The 19,017-nt window shown below is 40.8% G+C and overlaps 1 protein-coding gene across 6 annotated transcripts in view; it reads right to left on the minus strand.

Annotated features, from left to right (window-relative positions):
* Positions 1–19,017, minus strand: part of POU2F1 (POU class 2 homeobox 1) — a 68,770-nt gene that overhangs the window by 18,242 nt on the left and 31,511 nt on the right. For 3 of the 6 annotated variants that reach the window (XM_008631525.2, XM_008631524.2, XM_017731457.1), the window contains 9 exons: positions 18,901–18,995; positions 16,484–16,657; positions 12,635–12,776; positions 10,338–10,483; positions 9,671–9,850; positions 6,770–6,875; positions 6,016–6,361; positions 5,145–5,233; positions 3,261–3,941 (listed from right to left, as the gene is read on the minus strand). In XM_008631525.2, coding sequence (XP_008629747.2) covers positions 3,631–3,941; positions 5,145–5,233; positions 6,016–6,361; positions 6,770–6,875; positions 9,671–9,850; positions 10,338–10,483; positions 12,635–12,776; positions 16,484–16,657; positions 18,901–18,995 — 1,589 coding nt within the window. In that variant the 3' untranslated portion in view covers positions 3,261–3,630. Of the gene's footprint in view, positions 1–244; positions 3,942–5,144; positions 5,234–6,015; positions 6,362–6,769; positions 6,876–9,670; positions 9,851–10,337; positions 10,484–12,634; positions 12,777–16,483; positions 16,658–18,900; positions 18,996–19,017 lie in introns of those variants that run through there. The other 3 variants (XR_001861149.1, XR_001861148.1, XM_017731456.1) reach the window with 2 other exon arrangements.

Raw genomic sequence — 19,017 nt, forward strand, 5'->3', positions numbered from 1 at the left:
CTTCTGCTAAATTCTGGTACATGATCTCACTTTCTTTTCATTCTCTGAACTTGGCAGAAGTACACTCACTGCCAGTCTGATTTCCTTCTTTCACCTAAACACTGGAGGTAGCCAGCATCCATGAGGAAAAACACTGATAGGGATGAAAAGTAGGCTCCAGGAACAAGTCAGTCAGCTATAGGGATGTTTTAGGGGACAATGAATCAGAGCACACAGGCAATGGATGCCATGGGATATGTGCTCTTTGGGTATTATGTCAGCTTCTGCAAACAAAACCAAGCTTTTTTTGGATATGTGGCTACTCTGAGTTTCCAGTTTCTGTCAGAAAAAAACTTGCTAAGAATTCCCTGGAATCTGGGCCCCAGACAGAGTGATGGGGTAGAGAAGAGGAAGGTAAAGGGGTATAAGGTGCTCACACCAAAGCCATGTGACCAATGCAAAGGTAGTCAGGAAAAAAAGCAGATTTTTATAATAAATAAACCATCCAAGCTGCATTAGTGTTCCAGATATGTACTCAACAAGACCCTCTCCCAACCACAAACCAGCAAGAATGGGACATGAAAACTCATTCAGACAGCTAATGGCACAGTCTCTTGGAACTGCGGAGAGAGGATTTTCCACTGATTTAAGGCCCACCTTTCTTTGTGTTTCCTAGATATCTGCCAGGACCATGCCCCCCACCCCACCCCAAAACCCTTGGGGAGGAGGGGATCCATCGGAGACAAGCCTGGTGGTCTCCCCCCTCTAACAAAAAAAGCTTCCTGATAAACTGTACTTTTGCACAGGTGTGAAAGTAAGCAGGGACTTTCGGAGTCAGGAACAAACGCTACAGCTGCAGCTTTCCCCACCCTCTTACTTCACTCAAAACAAGTCCCAGGGACTTGCATTCCTTTGGTAGAAACTATAGACCGTGCTGTGGCCTCCAGACCAGCACAGTGGGTACCAGCATCTTCTCTTCTACTTTTCCCTACCTCCCTGAAGCTCACCCAGCTGTATCTGTTGCTGCTCTGAAGCTTTTACTGAGGGCCATTGCCATTTTTGCAGTATTATTCATAGCCCTAAAAGTCTCCTGCACAGCCTGAAGACGTAGAGACACATCAAAAATACTGAGATTCATCCATACTGGGGGGATAAAGGTGGGACCTCTTGGATTAACAATCCTCTGACATTGCCATTCTATTTACACATCAAATAAAAGAAAACAAAATCAAGTTAAGAGTCTGCCCCAAGGATAACACAAATTACCAACCAAAAAAAAAAAAAAAAGATTAAAAACAAGCAGCAACTTTTATATAAAATTAATAAAAACAAAAGACAAATGAAAAAGAAATTGTCAGTAGCATCTATCGCCTCTCTGCATCTGAACTGCACTTATACAAACTAGTCCATTAGTACAGCAGCTTGCTAGAAATTGACTTTGGTTCAAGCTTAGTTTTAAAAAAATAAAACATAAAAAAATCAAAAACACATAAGAAACGGTGGACGGACATTTGTTAGTTTCCCTGCTTGCAGTTCACTAGTTTTGAAGATTTAGGGGTAACTGGTTTAAATATCAGTAAAACAGGAAGGTGGAGGGTTAGAGATGAACAGAGCAAAATCATGGTGGTGGGGGGAGAGATAAGGGGTTCTGCCACTTGAGTGCAAACACAAATCCCACACGCTCAGGCCACAAACCAAAGCATGTGTAGAGTTTAAAGTTGCTGCCTTCCGGATCTTGGATGAGAAGCTCCAGGATCCCCCTGAATCATCAACAAAATGAACGTATCTGCATCAGCTCATTGTTTTAGGACACTCTGGTGACAAAAGAAAAGTGGGTGGGTGGGAAAGGGACTCTTCTAATACCCTCACTAGCGAAAAGTAATTTAGTTTTATACACATGGCAGAAACCTTTAAATCCATCAGGAATGGAAAATTCAACGTGAACTGCATTGCAGTGATCCAGTCTTCTCTCTTTAAAAATCTTTTTTTTTTTTTTGGTTCAGATACTAGATTGTATATTTAAGAATATACGGATCTAACTTCTGTACAGTTCATTACTCCTTCCTCATCCACAAAAATATCCTTTGCTCCACAGATCAGAATCAACCTTGAAAAGACAGTTCCAGTGCCAGGCCAGCCCCGAGACGTGCCGATTGCCACCCTCACCCCACGAGTAGCCCCGCAGCTCAGAGACCACACGAGATCAGCCCAGGGTGTGTGCAAAGCCCCAGAGTGGCTCTGTTGTGTTGGCATTAACGATGGCACCTTCTGTTCCCATATTCCTGGCTTCTGTGTTTTGAACCCAGAAGCACTTTTTTTACTAGGGAGTTCTTCTAAATACAGTGTTGGAAGCATCAGAAAAGGAATATTGCTATGAACAGGAAGAATGTGACCTTCTGAAATCCGGTACCAACTCACCTAGAAGGTGTCTAGGACTGTAAATGCTGCTCTACATGCTGCCAATTAGCCTGGGTAATGATGTTTTTTAAATATTTGTGTGTGCTCTTGCACAGCAAAACGAAATCACTGGAACAGAAGAGCCATCAGTATTGTCACACATTCCACACTTGAGAGGTCACATCCCACTCTCTGAAGTAAAAGGAACCAAGCACATGAAGCTAAGAGCAGAATTTGGCCATTTTGTCTAAATATTTGAGAGAAGGGGAATGGCAGTTTACAGCTAATTCCTATGCCTGCTTGAAAAGCAGAGACCAGCCTGGAAGTTTGCACACAATGATCTCTGCTGCTGCACTGAGCTTCCTGCACAAATTATGAACATAAATTCTTCTGATCCCTACAAGTGGGCATTAGACAAATTCGAGGATGAGGAAACTGTTCAGAACATTTCCAGAAGATTAGGACTGAAAGTCTATTTGTGCTCCATTCTTCCTCTCCACCCCCGTGCCCTCCCCCCATGGTGTGGGAGCTCGCTGAAAATAATCCAGGAGCAAAAGACAAACGCGTCCAAACTATATATATAAAAATAATAATAATAATAATCATCATCATAATAATAATAGAGATACACCAGTAATACAGGCCTGCCTAAATTGTACCAGTTAAGAAAGGAACCCCCAACATGATTGATACGATTATAAACACCTTGTATGACATAATGGCCTGTACAACAGACCTATAAAATGATAATTAAAAAAGAAAGATATTTAGACCAAAAAAACCAAGGAATCCCCTTCCTATGTTTGAATTGATAACCCACCTTAACTTGTCATTGTGACTGCTGGAAATGATAAGTAGTCCTTTCACTTTTTTTTGTGTTTTTGTGGTTTTTAGTTTTTTTGTGGTTTTTTTTTTTTTTTTACATTTTTGGTTAGAAAGTTCTCCGATCCATGAAGCGATCCTGAAAAGACAGTGTTTATTATAAAATTAGGCAAATGTCTGTCCCAGCTTTAAATCCTTCCTGTTTTGCTTTTGTTTTTTTTTCCTTTTTTTTTTTGGTTTTTTTTTCTGTTTTGTTTTTTTAAATATTTTTCCTTCTCTCTCTCTCTCTCTCTCTCTCTCTTTTCTCTCTCTCTCTCGTCCCCCAGCAACACGGTGAGAGGATGCCCATGGCATTTTTCAGTTCATACACCCGGCTGGCAGCCGATCCCACCGCACAGTGACCCAGGCTGCTGGAGCACAGCCCAGCCCGGCTCACTGTGCCTTGGAGGCAGTAGTGGTGGTGGACGTGGCCCCGCTGGCAGAGGCCACCGTGAGGAGAGAGTTCTGGATGGACTCGGCTGAGGTGGAGGTGGCGTGAAGGCTGGCGACTGGTCCAGAGGCCCCTGCGGAGGCTGCAGCTGCAGAGACCAAGCTAACTGGGTTGCTGGTGAGCAGAGAAAGGTTCTGAGGGTTCAGGAACAGAGGGGCAGTGACGATGTTAGGGGTACCTCCAGCATTGGCAAACACCAAGTTTCCAGTTGCATCCAGTGATGTTATTGGAAGAGAGCCACCAGATGCAAGAGCTAAAAAAAGGGAAAATTGAGCAGGGAGGATATCACATTAGCAGTAAGCAACAATGCAAAGTGTGCCTAAAAGCAAGGGGTCTCTGCATTTGCCCTCCTCTGATATTTTGCTCTCTAAATCACTGAGGGCAGCTGTCTCATCATAGGCTGGTTTTTTTTTCAAAATAACCATCAGACAAGATCTTGCAGATACTAAAATGCCTCTTTCATTTGCTGCTAAACTCATTCCACTGTGCCTCTCTTCAGCTCTTTTAGCACAATACTGGCTTCTGTTTCCTGCCACAGAGAGTCTGCACATCCAGGCAAGTTGCACTGGGAAGGGTTGAGATGAGGGTTCATGTGAAATGACAGCTATCACAAGATGGAGAAGGTCATGTAACCTTGAGCGTAACATTTTAAATGTTGACATATAACCAACCACTGTTACAGCTTACTCTCATGGGTCTACAGCGTTCAGTCTGCCTTAGATTATGATCTCCTAAATTTATCTGTGACACTTTATGAAATGGTTCTTTCTTGCAACCTAGAAACAAGATTTTTCAGCTAGTTTAGAGGATATTTGAACACAGAGGTGACCTAGCTCTTTAGACAAATGTAACACCTGGTTTCTCCAGGTGGCAAACTATGAACTCAAAACAACTCTTGCTGATGTCAGTGGTAACTTCTGGCTGTGTGGTACTTCCAGAACAAATAAATATTTACTCTTCTGAATGTGGATTTATGTATTTCAAGTTCTATGTAAGGATTTTAGGAGGCAGGATGTTTGTTGTAGGTTCTTTTCAAACACATATGAGGACAAGAATTCAGGATCAAGACTTGCTCAGAACTGCCCTCCTAAGAGACCTCAGAATGGTGCAAGTCTGCTCAAGCAGACTATAGAAGAGCTATAAAAAGCAAATCTCTAACGTGCTAGAGATACAGGCCAATGAGGCGAGGACAACAAAATAAATTCCAGATTATATTCAGTATCTTAAATGCCTCCTTTAAATCAATATAAGACCATACAGTGATTCCCTATCTGAAGTTGTACCTGCTCTTATCTCTGTGACACACAAGATGTATTTGCACACTTAATTTTGTAAAACCTTTACTCGTACACAATTTATGCCCAGTGCTGAGGAGTCAGTGTTCTTTGGTAGACAAAAACAGAGCACATAAACCGAAGCTGTGTGACAGAGATGCATTAAAAGGAACACTACTGACCTTGAATAGTTGCCAGTGTACTGTTGCTCATCAGGGCTGGGCTGAGAGCACCACCTAATGTCCCTGGATTGAGGCTGAGTAAGGCACCTCTGCAGGAAGGAAGATCATGGAAGAAGTGGAAAAGAGAACGAGTGTTACTTTTAAGAAAAGGTTGTCACTGTTCAAAAGTACACCACCGTATTTAAAATTAAAAATACCAAAAGGGGTGGGGGGACATGGAGGAAGGAAAGACCAGAGATTAAGGGCTACTTTCAGTTAGTTTTTCCTCCATGAGTGGTTAATGACATGCTTGAAGTACAAGCACTGTAAATACATGACTTGCATTCATTGTTGGTGTAAAATATTCCTGTGAAGTATTTTGGGAAATCTTAATTGATACAGAACTATCATCCTCTCCCAAATGCAGATAAGAAATACGTAAATCAAGAGGAATTAAAGAAACAAGGAGACATCTGTCTGAGCAACATTTCTAAAACTACAACTTCAACAATACAACATCATGCATCTTTGAGAACTTCTTGCTCACGATGGAGAAATGAATACAGAGGTGTGAAGTGGGTCTAGGCTATCTCTCCATTTTACAATTAGAAGGACAGATTCTATGATTCAGTGGTAAATTGCAGTTTTTGAGTCAAGCTCTGCAGTGGAATGAATGATTTATCAAGCAACAACACCGCTGCAACACAGCTTTTTCACCTTTAAAATGAACACAGTATTTGTGCACTGTGATGGGAATGATCAATTGCCACCTGTGAGTAAACCTTCAGAACCTGAGATAAATGACAGTGATACATAAAAGTGATTTATCCCAAGAATCCTCCTTCACTCCTCTGTCACCTCACCTGGAAGGGTGTGCAAAATTGATCCTTACCCAGCTGCAAACTGCGAGGATGCCATCAAGCCTGGGTTTAGTCCTGCTGCAGCAGCCATGGCAGCAAGACTTGCATTTGCAGGCAACTGTGCAGCTCCTTGTAACGCGGCTGCTGCCGCTGTTTGCAACCCTGATGCCGTTACCATCACCTGGCTGGTCCCAAGAGGGGAGGACAAGGGAGTGGAGGTTGTCTGTGTTGTGCTGGTCTCACTGGCACTGGATGCCTCTGAAGTGGAGGCTGAGGCAGAAGGGGAAGGACTCAGGGAGGGTGATGTCACTGCTGAAGAAGCTGGAGGTGCTGTTGAAATCACTGTTGCCGTGTTGTTGGAGGTGGTTTCTGTTGTGCCTGGAAGATTGGTTCTGGTCAGGTCAGCACAAAACAGATACCAGACAACAGAAACCCCTGCCCACCCGATCTGAACTGCATGTCCAGCTGAAAGGGACACAAACAGACGTTTATGTAGTACCAAGAAGCACCAAGAGTTCAAATGAAAAAATGAAATGACACTTCTCAATGGGAGGCTGAGGAGCTCTAGAAGCCAGCAATGAAATACAGCATATTTTGTTTCAGCACTACCTGTGATTTTATTTCTGGAAAAGTCAACTCAGTGGTCACAAAAACTGAAGCTTCCTAGTGCAGGAACAAGGAACAATGACAAGAATGTCCTGGGATACCAGTGACCAATAGTGAATGACTCTTTTAAGAATTCAAAAGGGACAAACGGTAGGGGTGGAAGGAGAGATCAGCCCTTACCTGTGACTGACAGACTGGTGACAGCAGGACTGGCCAGAGGGAGCACAGGGTTGACAGTCAGGGTTGTAGCTGCACTGCTAGTCACAAGGCTTGGTGTGGTTGCCACCTGGAGGTCAAAAATGAATAAAACTGCTCAGCTGCTCAAAGCTAGTTACACACTAGACCTGGATTTCTTTTTTCCCATCCTCAGCTGAGGAAGTTATCAGGGAAAACACTGCATATAAACTAATTTTTTTTGTAATTCCGTTACTTTATCATTCAGTGAAACAACCATAGCACCTTCTCTAATTGCCAGCAATATCTTTATTCTTAATAATTCAGTATTTGAAAGGGAGATATACCCATATCCATATTGTCTCAAGACTGCAGGTTAGCCCTCTCTCTCTCTCTGCCGCCCCACAAAGAGAGCACCTTGTTTTAATAGAGACACTCTGACAGAAAGAGTTACGAAATATATTATTTCTACATGTTGGGTTTTTTTACTTGTAAACATCTTTTCAGCTCGAAATCTCTTTCTCTGGTAAAATTAGGTAAATGCCCCAGCATTAACAAAGGTATTTAGAGTAATGTGTTTATATGGAGAAGCAGAGTAACATTTCACTTTTACTCAACCAAACTATAAGCTCTACTTTGGTAAGTTTCCTTGTCCCTCTGAATTTTAAAACATACAAATGGAATTTTCACTTGTGGATGGCTTATTACAAGAAAGCTTCAATAAACTGAAGGCATTACAGATAAACACCAAAGATTTAAGGCTGGAGAAACTAGCTTATGAGGAAAAATGAAATATAAGGAAAGGACTTCTTATGGACGAGAAATGGTGTCCAACAGTAATATTTGAAGGCTGTTATACATCAATGAGAGAAATGAATCCTTTAGAATTGCCCAAGAGAACATAGCCAAGGATATAGGCTAAAACATTCCTCCTTTCCACTCTTTTACCTTAAGTCTATGATCAGAGAAATACCTCTCATGCTACACATCCCCTTAGAGGGAGTCAAATGCTTCACGCATTTTAAACAAGACTGGGGCAAGTGGGACAGATCTGAAAGCTTTCTGCCCATCTCAAATAGTGTATGAAATTAAGCAGAGCTGGATACACACTACACCTCCCACTAATGCAGCCCAGCAACCGCATCTGTCATCTGTCCAGCGAGCAGTTAAGGCCAAGGTCACAATCCCTATTTCAGGGCAGAGAATGACCTGGAATTAACACAGCTCACCCTGTGGTTACAGTGAGTGACTCCAGCCAATGCAAAAGGAGGCTGCCCCCAAAAGGAGCCTTCCCCTCCAATCCTGCTGCAGAGCCCGAGCCCTCGTGCAGCCAGGCTGCAAGTCACCCTGGTTATCTAACCATACTGAAAATTCATCATTGTTCTTCACATGGCTAATTTGCAGCCAAACTACTAAACTAAGCCCAAGCATCCTATGGACACAATCTCCAGAGCTGACACAAGGAATCAACAAAGCACACAGTCAGTGAAGGCTGGGGGCAGCAGGGCTGGAACATCCATTTGAGTAGCAGCACAGTCTTAAGAGAAGCTTAGAATGAGTGAAAACACTAGTGAAACTTCACTGATGAAAGGAAGACTGTGGTTAACACCTCCATTTCTTACATACAATGGCAGATTACAGCAACAGGAAAATTTCTGTAGGAAAGCTCCTTTAAGTTGGAGTCTGAATGAACTTGCAGTTACTAAAACACACTGTCATAAATCTCACTATGTTCTGCCTTGGTAGCAAGGCATGCAACCTTGCTTTGCAATTGGAGGGGAAAAAAAAGAACAATAATAAAAAAGACTAAGTACATTTAACACAGCCCTTCCCCTGAAACAAAAGGTTGCATGCACACACCCTGAGACAAGGATGAGGGGAGAGAATAACACGTCACCAAAATTAATGGTTTAATGAAGTACTGGAAGATATTAGCTACTACGGTGATGAGGGTGGAATAAATACTACAAAAGGACAGCTACAGGCTACATAAATTCCACCACATTCCTATTAGCATAGCTACTATGAAATCTAATAGCTACTGTTTCTATTTATGAAAACAGACCTCCATGGACATTGGTAGCAAAGGTGCTGAAGGAACCTTGATGCATGTGTTTTGTTACTCATATTTTCATGAAGTTTGTGTTTACCTGAGGCAAATACAAGTGTGGGAAATTAATTACATGAGTATTAGCTAAACTGTTCTTTTGTTCCATGTCTTTTTTTTAATATAAATAATTTCTGACTAGAAGTAACAACAATGGTATCTGTGTGACCCAAATCTCCAAATGATACAGAATCACAGGATGGGTAAGATTGGAAGGGACCACAGTGGGTCCTTTGGTCCAACCTCCCTGCAGGGTCAATCCTACAGAGCACATGGCACAGAATTGAGTCCAGATGGTTCTTGAGTATCTGCAGTGAGGGAGACTCCACAGCCTCTCTGGGTAACCTGTTCCAGTGCATGACACATTTTACTGCTGCTCATTTACTTACCAGAGCAGCTAAAATAAGAGAGGAGGGGTAGAGCTATTAAACTCTTTTTTAAAATTACTATTATTTTATATATATTTTTAAAAATGGAAAAAGGAAAGTCCAAATATAAACTGGAGGTATTATCTGAAATATGTTCAAAGCAATAACCCCAAGTGCAAATTTGGTAGTCAGAGTATTTGTTCATGAGCTGACTAAATAAAACACCCTCACTGAATGCCTGAATAGTGCCCGATTTGTAAGCATTATCTCTCTTAGACAGTATCCAGGTGGAATATTCCAAATGCCAGTAAAATATAAATATGTGAGAACAGGTCTGCTGTACAAAGAAGGTGCAGCATGTGTAGCTTCCACAGTGAGCACAGCAGAACCACCTCTCCAGTGATCTTTGACAACACAGTTCTTGACTCTTACCAGTGAGGTTGGACAAGGGAAAATTGCTTTGATGGGCGAGCTGCTGGTTCCACCACTGCTGGGTGGGTTGATCCTTTTCTCCTTCTGGCGCCGGTTACAGAACCAAACGCGGATCACCTCCTTCTCCATGTTTAGCTGGTCAGCTATCATGGCGATCTCATCCGAGGTAGGCTTTTGGTTCTGACAAAAGAAAATGGCATTTCAAAAGCTCTGAAATTACCTCCTGAAGTTTTACATCATAGCTTTTTCTTCAGCAGGCAGAAATCTGGATGGGTGACTCAGATCCAGAATCTGGTCAGTGGTACAGCAGAGACAAACCACAGCAGACGCTTCTGCCCTCCAGCTAAAACCCTCAGATTATTCATATTTAGACTACAGCCCCATTTATCCATCCTCATGTTTAGACCTATGTCTGAATACACTGGAATGCAAAATCACAAAGTCAGGGAACTTCAAGAACCAGTGAGTTTTTCTGAGGGGGTTTGTGTTTGATTTTAAAGTGAAGCAGATGTTGATGCAAGTTTCTCGGCATGGGTTTTGTATTCCCCTTGTTTAGTACTAGCACTTTCCTAAATAGCACAGTAATGGGTTCACTCTAACACATATAACTATTAAGCAAAGTTTCTTCATTTCTTCATAGGCTGAGCGCAGCACCAGGACCACTGACCTCCAGGAAACTCTTCTCTAAGGCCACACGTATGTTGGTCTCTATGCTGGTGCGTTTCTTCCTCCTACGGTTCAAGCCTTCGATCCCTTGCCCTGGAGAATTCAGGGCACTTGGGCTGGAGAGAGTTGAATCAGATGAGAGGTTTTCTGAAAAAGAAGAAAGTAATACAAATCAGGAGATTTAATCTGAATGCAGTGCAGTCTAATGCAAGTGTTCTTCACCTCTGCAAGGTATGTTAAGACCCGCTCTGTATCTATTCCAAACACACAGAGATTTATGAAGACCACATGCATTAATCATTGTATTTCCAAATTACAACAGATACCTGAAACTAAAAAGCTACAAGCAAGCCCACAGGGTGCCCTCTGCTCCTGCATGCTACCACAGTACCCCTTTTATAATACCTGTATGAGGTTTGTCTCCCATATCTCATTCTACTCCACACTCACTCACTGCAGGCTGCAGTTTAAAGGAAGAAGGAGCAACTGGTATCCATGAGCCATAGCTGAAAGTCACAGGCAGTTATGAAAAAATCTGAGCAGCCTGAAATTTCCTTTACCCACTCTGCAATACACTAGAGGAAGTGAAGTTCATAACCAGCTTCACAGTGTTCAGCCTCTTCTCTCTGGACATCTTAGCAGATATTCAGTGCTACCAACCACTCTACACAGAGCACAGCTCCCCCTGCTTAGCTTCGCCAGGGCTCTTAACCCCTAATCCTGTCTTTCTGACACCACAAAGGAGCAAAGAGAGAACATTTAACCCCACCTGGTAGCAGGAAGAGCAATCTAACCAAAAGGCAAGTTTCAGCAGGGAATTTAAACAAAATGATTAATTATGGGTGGAGTTCCCTCACTGCACGGGGGTTTGTGGGTGATAAGTAGGTATCAAAGTTCACAGTGCCCACCATGATTCTGATAGACTCAAATTGGAAAGTATTGTCTAGGTTTCATTTTTTTAATAGTAATAGCACCCATAAGTGTGCTGAAACTCGTCCTCAGCCTGAAAACTCCACAGAACAAGCTGAGTTCTGTGGCAATAAATTCTGGAATCATTGGTACGCTTCTCCTGCCTACTTTTACCTGAAAGAAAAAGTAGTAGCTTCTGAAGTCACCTGAATCTTTCTTCCAGAGATTTTCATGAAACTGAGTCAGAGCCAAAGACAATGGTTCCCCACTTGCAGGCTGTGAAGAACCTTGACACTGTTCACACCTTAACTTTAACTCACCTTAACTTTAGAGAGACAAGTATTTCTTCAGGCTAGCAGGAAAAAAACCCCTATGACACACTCTTTGCAGCACTGGACTCATCCAACGTTGCTGGAAGGTTTGGGGACCACTGTCCTGTGGACTTGAGCACTAAGTGTGGAGGTATTTATGTTTTCTATCACAGACCTAGAACACCTAATGATAACCCCTGTCAGCAAAACAGAGTGACACTTCCTTTTGTCAATGCAGGACAAATTTTCAACACCGCATGAGATTATTTTCAAACTTTCAGAGAATGCTGTAGGCACCAGCATAAAGCTCTCTCCATTTTGGTAAAAGTCAGGAAGGCACACACCATCCCTGCCATCTGTTTAACATATCCATCAGTTTTATACCATGTACGACTGCATACTTGGATGAAAAAACTGGCTGACAGGACTCTCAAACACTTTCTATCCTCTTTCTATCCTAACACCTAGCACCACCATACAAGCTCCTTTTGCTGGTAGGAGATTAAAAAAAAAAAAAGAACACTACCAACACTGGCATAGTGAATAACTTGTATCCCAGGAAAAAAAATAATATGGGAAGGAAAAAGCAAAACCTAACCCACAAAAAAACTCTTCCTACAGGGAGAAAGATTATTTATTTGGACCCTTGGAGAGAGATAAAAGGAATGCACACAGGGGTATGGAAGGAGATGGATGCAATAAGCTCTGCCTACTGAAACAACAAATCATGCAACCCTCTCTCTACCACACATCTGAAAAAGAAAGCTAGAAGAGGATTAGAAGTTATATGCATTAACATACATGAAGGAGGAAAACCATGACACATATTGTACCTCATCCCATGCAATTGTTCAGCTGTCTACAGAACACATTTCTGAAAGTTCATACTGGAACTATTTTGGAAGCGTATAGGTACATGAAAAGGGAACTACGGGCCCTTATTTCTACACCCTCATTTGTCCCAGGGGCAGCTACAAAGGCTGGTAGCTTCATAAAACCATAAGGGCACAAACGAAGCAGCTTTTCAGAATCCTACTGATTTTGGTAGGCTGGTGAAGAAATACACAGACTCATTCACCTGCATCATTGAGCCACTTTTCCAGAAGTGGCTTTAACTTGCACATGTTCTTAAAGCTGAGGTTCAAGGCTTCAAAGCGAGAGATGGTAGTTTGGCTGAAGTCATTTCCATAGAGTTTGCCCATAGCGAGCCCAACATCACCCTGGACAAAGAAAGAGAAAAAAGGGATTCACTGACATAGGCACTTCCAAAGCAAGGAATCCTGTCACATTCTGGTGTTCCCTTGGTGACTCCACTGCTGTGTGGGATTTCAGTTTCACAGAGGCTTTCTCAGCGCTACCAAGACTCATGCTAAAGCAATAATCATAAAGAAATGTCAAACCTCAGTCAGTTCAACCGTGCAACTCTTTCCAGGAAATCCCTGATGCTTTGTCTTCTTAGCATTATCACTGAGCAGCACATTCTACTGAATAACTCGTAACATTTTCTTAGTTCTTTAAAATAAATAAAGGCCAAGCTCTCTTTAGGAGCAGATTTAAGTTTTTCTGCATATTTCACACCAAAGAAGAAACATTCAAATAAGCAGAAACGCAATGAATTCACGTTCTCAAATTTGTAGAAAATACTCTAGAAAAGATGTCTGCAAACATACATCACATTTAAATAGATGTATAATAGATAAAATTAATAGATATTCTTATCTGAACTGTTAGTGTCTTCTGAGGTTCAAACCAAATTTCTCCCCAACAGATACAAATTTCAAAGCAGACAAGAAGTTGAACCATTTCAAATAATGATTAACAGCAGTCTTGATTATCATTACCCATCTGCCAGAAAGCTATCCAGGAGATTTACAGGCAGATGATCATCTTTTTACATCTATTATTGCTTTTTAAACTCAGTTTTAGCTAGCTATCAGACATTCTGCTTATCCTAATGTATATTTATATATTATATAGCTATGTAGTAAACGCTTGGAAAGTGGTGTTTAAAAAAATAATCAATCCATTCTTGATTGTGGCCATTAAAAACACCATAATATTTTCATGCTTTGTTTTGAAGCTGGAAGGTCCTGCCCTTTGAAAAAAAAAAATGCACTTATATTTCAAGTATACTATTCAGTCTAAAGCAGCTTTATTAAGCTTTTTATTTTAGCACAAAACAAAGTATGAGAAGTCTGGAAGAAGAGGCTGAAAAGCTGGAGCACAGTTAGTGGAGTTTAATTGTGAATGGGTTAGTTGGATTGGGCGTAAAGCTTGCTTTTCTTTGAGGTCAGCTCCACAACCACAGCTGGGTATGAGTACACTGACAGCATGCAGAGTGGCCACACACAAGCCAGGAAGAAAACAATCTTTGGGAAGCTTAGTAAATTGTGTAGGTTGAGCAAAGAAAACAATTTCCTTCCTAGTAGAGGACCAGAACAATTGGTTTGTGTGCCCTTCAATCAGAGGAAACACGTGGGAACTCACATTTATGCCTCTACTCATATGCCAGGATCCTGTGCATTTTAAAACTCATAAATCATTCCAAGAGGAGTAACGTGGATGCTCTTCTGGGTTTATGAAGAAGAAAACCTGGCTATGTAAACCATTTTAGAGATAAGTTGATTTATGTCTGGCAGGAAAGAGTTATGAAATTTGCTCCAGTCCCCCAACTAAATTTAATTCTGGATTTATGTTGTTCTTACTAACATTTGCCATCTGATTTAAAATGAATAGTTAACCATTTCTTTGTCAATGCCAAAAGGTGGCAGCATTTCAGCTGTAGGCAAGGGAATTTACATACTGGGATGAGAATTTTATATATTGGGATGGCCCACAGATAGGATGGAATAGAGTATAAAGGCACTGTATACACATCTGATCTACTCTGCAGGTTGACTGAAGCTCTGGTAATGAACTGAAACTGATTAAAAGGTACATCATTGTTGTGTGTATCGGTCTGTTAAGAAGCTCAGATGGTCTAGCAGAGACAATACCTTTCACAGAATAAAAATAATATTGTCTAAAATGTTCACTCACGTAGCTGGAATCTGTACTGAACAATTAGTCCCAGGCCTGAAATGATGCTAAGGTGCAGTTTGCTCATTGTGTCCCTGTATGTCAAACATGGAGGTATTTTTAAGGAAAACAAACAAAAGGATTTAAATGCATCACCCACATTTCAGTGTGGGAGAAGAGACAGAACTGCTGAAATTCAAAACCTGTTTTATGGTTCACACAACAGAATGTAGTAAGTGATTAGTTTGCAATGCAAACTAAATCTTACAATTATTTTTGAAAGGCAGGGGTGGCGTGAGTCTGAAAAAGCTTACAGTACTGCTGGAAATAAATTTCTTTCATCCTCTGAAAGGCAGTCTATTTATCCAACTATAGGAAACCAACGTAATCAGGGTCTCTAATTATCATCCAATTATGCAATTAGGTTGAAGTTATTAGAACAGCCTAATTACACACATACAAACTCAGAGTAGGATAGGAACGACCAAATGTAATTTTATCACATTCTCAAGATTCCCCTTTTTTAATCTGAAAAGCAAATACTGAAATGTAAATCTGAGCAGTTGTGTTCATTTTTCCTCACCATGAAAATTCATAACAGGGTCAATAAAGAAAGGTTAACGCATAACTTTAAAAGCCTAGCTGAGCCTTTATAATCATCTCACAGCAGGGCAGATTAAACATAATAATGAGAGATCTACACGAACCTCCTCAGTCAGGCTATAGGGAAGCTATTGTATTTTACCCTATTCTGTGCTGCTCTATTCGAGCTTTTGTGTGTGTCCATCACTTGTATTTCTGTGCCTCCCTCTAGTGGAAAGAAGGGAGGGAAGGAGGCATACATGCCAGCAAAATGCACTTCATTTGACTAAGAACATTCTGTTCTTGGCTTATAATTAAGATGCTGCCAGGAACTTTCATTATGAACTTTGATTTTTCAATTTAGGACTTTGCCAGAAAAATAAATCTGACTTCAGCACATACTTTCAGCTAGAGTAGATTTACTTATTCTGGGGGGACATATGTTGAATTGACTGCTCTGAGCTCAGACTTTTAAATACTTTGATTTTTGCATGCTCTTTCTTCTAGTAAAGACATGCTTATGCTTAACCGCAGACTCCTGCCAAAATTAATTGTTTACCTGGAGAGATATTTTAATTTTGCAGGGGAAAAAAATAATTCTGATATTAATAAGAAAGGACTCCTGGAACCAAGTTCCTTTCAACAGAATAATGGAACATATAAATGCACTTTGTACTTTTAATTGTAGACTTCATTCAACCACTTTTACTATGTTCAAGATTACTTTTCTTCTGCTCTACGGGTATTTCTGAGCTTTTAAACAAACCAAAACAAACCACAACTCCAGTTCACCCTTGTAGGGAGAAAACTTCAAAGGTGACAGTCCTTTCAGGTTTTGTTTAGGAACCTTAGCAAAAGCATTAAATACAGAAATCATTGATGTTTAATAGGAAAATACGCTTGAGAGATAAAAACCCTTTGACATCCAAAGCAACTGCACAAATGTGATATACTTTTTAAACACACAGAGCAGTTAATTGTACCGTATGATTTTTGGAACTTTGTACTTCTGAAGGCAGCTTTAAAGTGCTTTGTCCCATTCATGTCACATCCTACAGAATGAATAGTGCACATGCAATGACATCTGGAGCTGGTAAATGCACGTTTTCCCCTGCTGGGAAAATGGCTATGCTTTAAAACCAACAGGGAACTAAGATGGATGTATGGCTTTTTCTGTTATTTCTTAGAAATCCCCTACATAAAGGCCAGAGCATAACCCTATTTAAGCAGGTTCTCCTAGGAAATGATGGAATTGTAGTCTCCCTCCAGACTTGAAAGATGAGACCTCAGGTTCCACACTGGCAGGCACTAAGGTACGCAGTCTCACCTGAGTGAATCCAAGTTTGATCCGTCTTTGTTTGAAAGTCTTGGCAAACTGCTCAAGCTCCTCAAGGTCACTGGGCTCCTCCAAGCTGGGAGTGTCGATTCGCTTTGGTGTTGACTGGCTCTGTGGAAGTGCCTGAACGGGGGTCGCTGCTATTGTGCGTGTTGGGGTTGCTGGCTATTGAGACAGCAAGGGAAAGATGAAAATCAGACTTAAGAGGATAATCAACAGAAATTAAATTCCAAAAAGGTATGTGATGTTCTTGTGAGAAGGGTCAGTGAATTGGCTATTTCCTGCAATCTGGAAGTTTCTCCAATTTATTTATGTTCCTCTCCAGAACATGCAATGACCATCCAGAAAACTATAATAGCATGACAGGCTTTTAAAGGTTCTGTCATAACCAATTAAAGCAAAGTAAGAGATGTTCAATGGTAGCCAACAACTTTCGCTTGCTGCAGACGCTGCTCAAACAATGCTGAAGATACTCTACATGATATACTTCTATCACTTATAGACACCTTGGCATTCATCCCTTTAAAAAAATTTAAAATTGCATCTACTGGTCAGGTGGCAGATTTTCACCAGTGCAGAAGATTCAAGAAGACTGTGCATGTACAGATGCAGCAAACATACCAAGTTCCCTCCAATACCATCTCTTGTGACTGACTCAACTCTTCAGCAAGAAAAAACTAGATTTACCTCTAAGCCTTCTGTTGATAGTTGCAACAATAAGAATGAACATACTGGTGATACAAGAAATTAAGCAAAGGCAATCTGCAGAAAATAATTCATTTTAGGTCACACTTTTCTTCTATATAAAGGGTAATTTTTCAGGAAGTCCATGGAAGGTTGACTGTTCCTGAACATTGGCATGCTAGAGCATTTTGCAACTACAATAAATATGTGGAAAAAAATTAGCATCTTGGAAAATGTTCACAGGTGAATAAAATATATTTAGACCTGGTATTGCACAGTTCAGGCTTTAAGTGCAACATGAACACCAGAAACACATTTTGAGTGCATAGCTCTACCTCCTTACATGCCATGATGAGCTGAAGATGAAGAGACAAATAATTTACTCCAGTTAAATTCTAGCCAGTTTAGCTGCGGCTCTCCAGAGTAAAGGTGATTTCATGCCTCTATGTCCTGTGCCCAGTTCTGAAACTCTGGACTCCTTCAGGGCAAATAAGAACAGCCTCAAGTCCAGGCAGCACTACAGTATTATGCAAAGTCTATGCAAAGGTTCAGAAAAGGCTCTTCTAAAAGGAACGGCCTACATATAGCTCAGTCTTTGCATAACTCCTTATGTTTTGTCCTGGGTTAGTGCAGTGTTTTGCAGTGCACAGCAGATGGTAGAGGGAGGTCAAGATCTGTAATTCCATTACTTGAGAAATAATGTAATCATATATGACCTTTCTAGGATTGCAGATACATGTGTCGCACTTACAGGTTTTTAATATTTTTAAATTTACATTAATCATAGTAGGTAATTACTGCAATATGTCTTCACTAATTTCACCCACTTTGCATAATTTATTCTTTCTTAGTAGTTTTAATTTTTTTTTTTTTAACCAAGAATAATCTTTAGTGGGGAATCATGCTGCTAGCTGAGGTATGAACTAGAGGTGAGACAACTTCCATTTTCCACATGATGCATGAAAAATACTAGAGGTGTATAATAGAAAATGTAGTTTTCAAAGACTCTGATAGACTCAGGCACCTTACTGCAGACTAGAAAATTCTTATACGTAACCAAGGTGGCAGGAAGATACTGTGTGATATTACATGATATTTGAGAAACAGCATGAAGCCATGAAACTAAGCTGCACAGTAAAACCCAGAGCCAAGCACAACTAAATTTACAGGCACATGCAACCTTAAAATTGCTTTTCTTATAGTCTGAAAGCTTAATCACAGAGCTCTAATATTTTAATATACATCTATCAGAATATTTGAATATTTAATTTGTAACAATCTTTTTTTTACTTTCACAGACAGTAACTGGTAAGACTGGCAATGACTTGGCAGTGATAGCAGAACAACTACACTAAAATAAAGATAGATTGCCACTGCAATCTTCAGAAAGGTACTTGTCAGTAATCTCCTTTGGAGCTTTTTAGGTAGCTCATACCTTGCTCCTCTGAATTTCCAAGAAAACCTTAAAGGAAATCAAACAATGCTCTAGTGCCATTAACTCAAGGTATCAATCATGAAAATTTCCAGCTAAAAATCCACTTTAGAACATTAAAGCCTGAAAAGAGACACACTGGGGTGGGAGCTACAAACCTGAACTATCTAGAAAGACAAATTCACTATTATAGCTACAACATCTATTCAGGTAACTAATACAAAGGGTCCATTCACTTGCCATAGTTTAAATCCCCTCAAAGCAACTCATGAAGTGTAGGAATAAGCCTGACCTGCGAGGCAAGGGTGATGCTTGGCTGAGACTGCAGGAGGTTGGCTTGGCTTTGCTGAGGTAGTTGCGTTAAGAGATTCTGCGCTTGCAGGAGACCTGGAGAGAGAAAAGTGTGCAT

This window comes from Corvus brachyrhynchos, unplaced genomic scaffold (assembly GCF_000691975.1).
Source record: "Corvus brachyrhynchos isolate BGI_N302 unplaced genomic scaffold, ASM69197v1 scaffold152, whole genome shotgun sequence".
Taxonomy (NCBI): Eukaryota; Metazoa; Chordata; class Aves; order Passeriformes; family Corvidae; genus Corvus; species Corvus brachyrhynchos.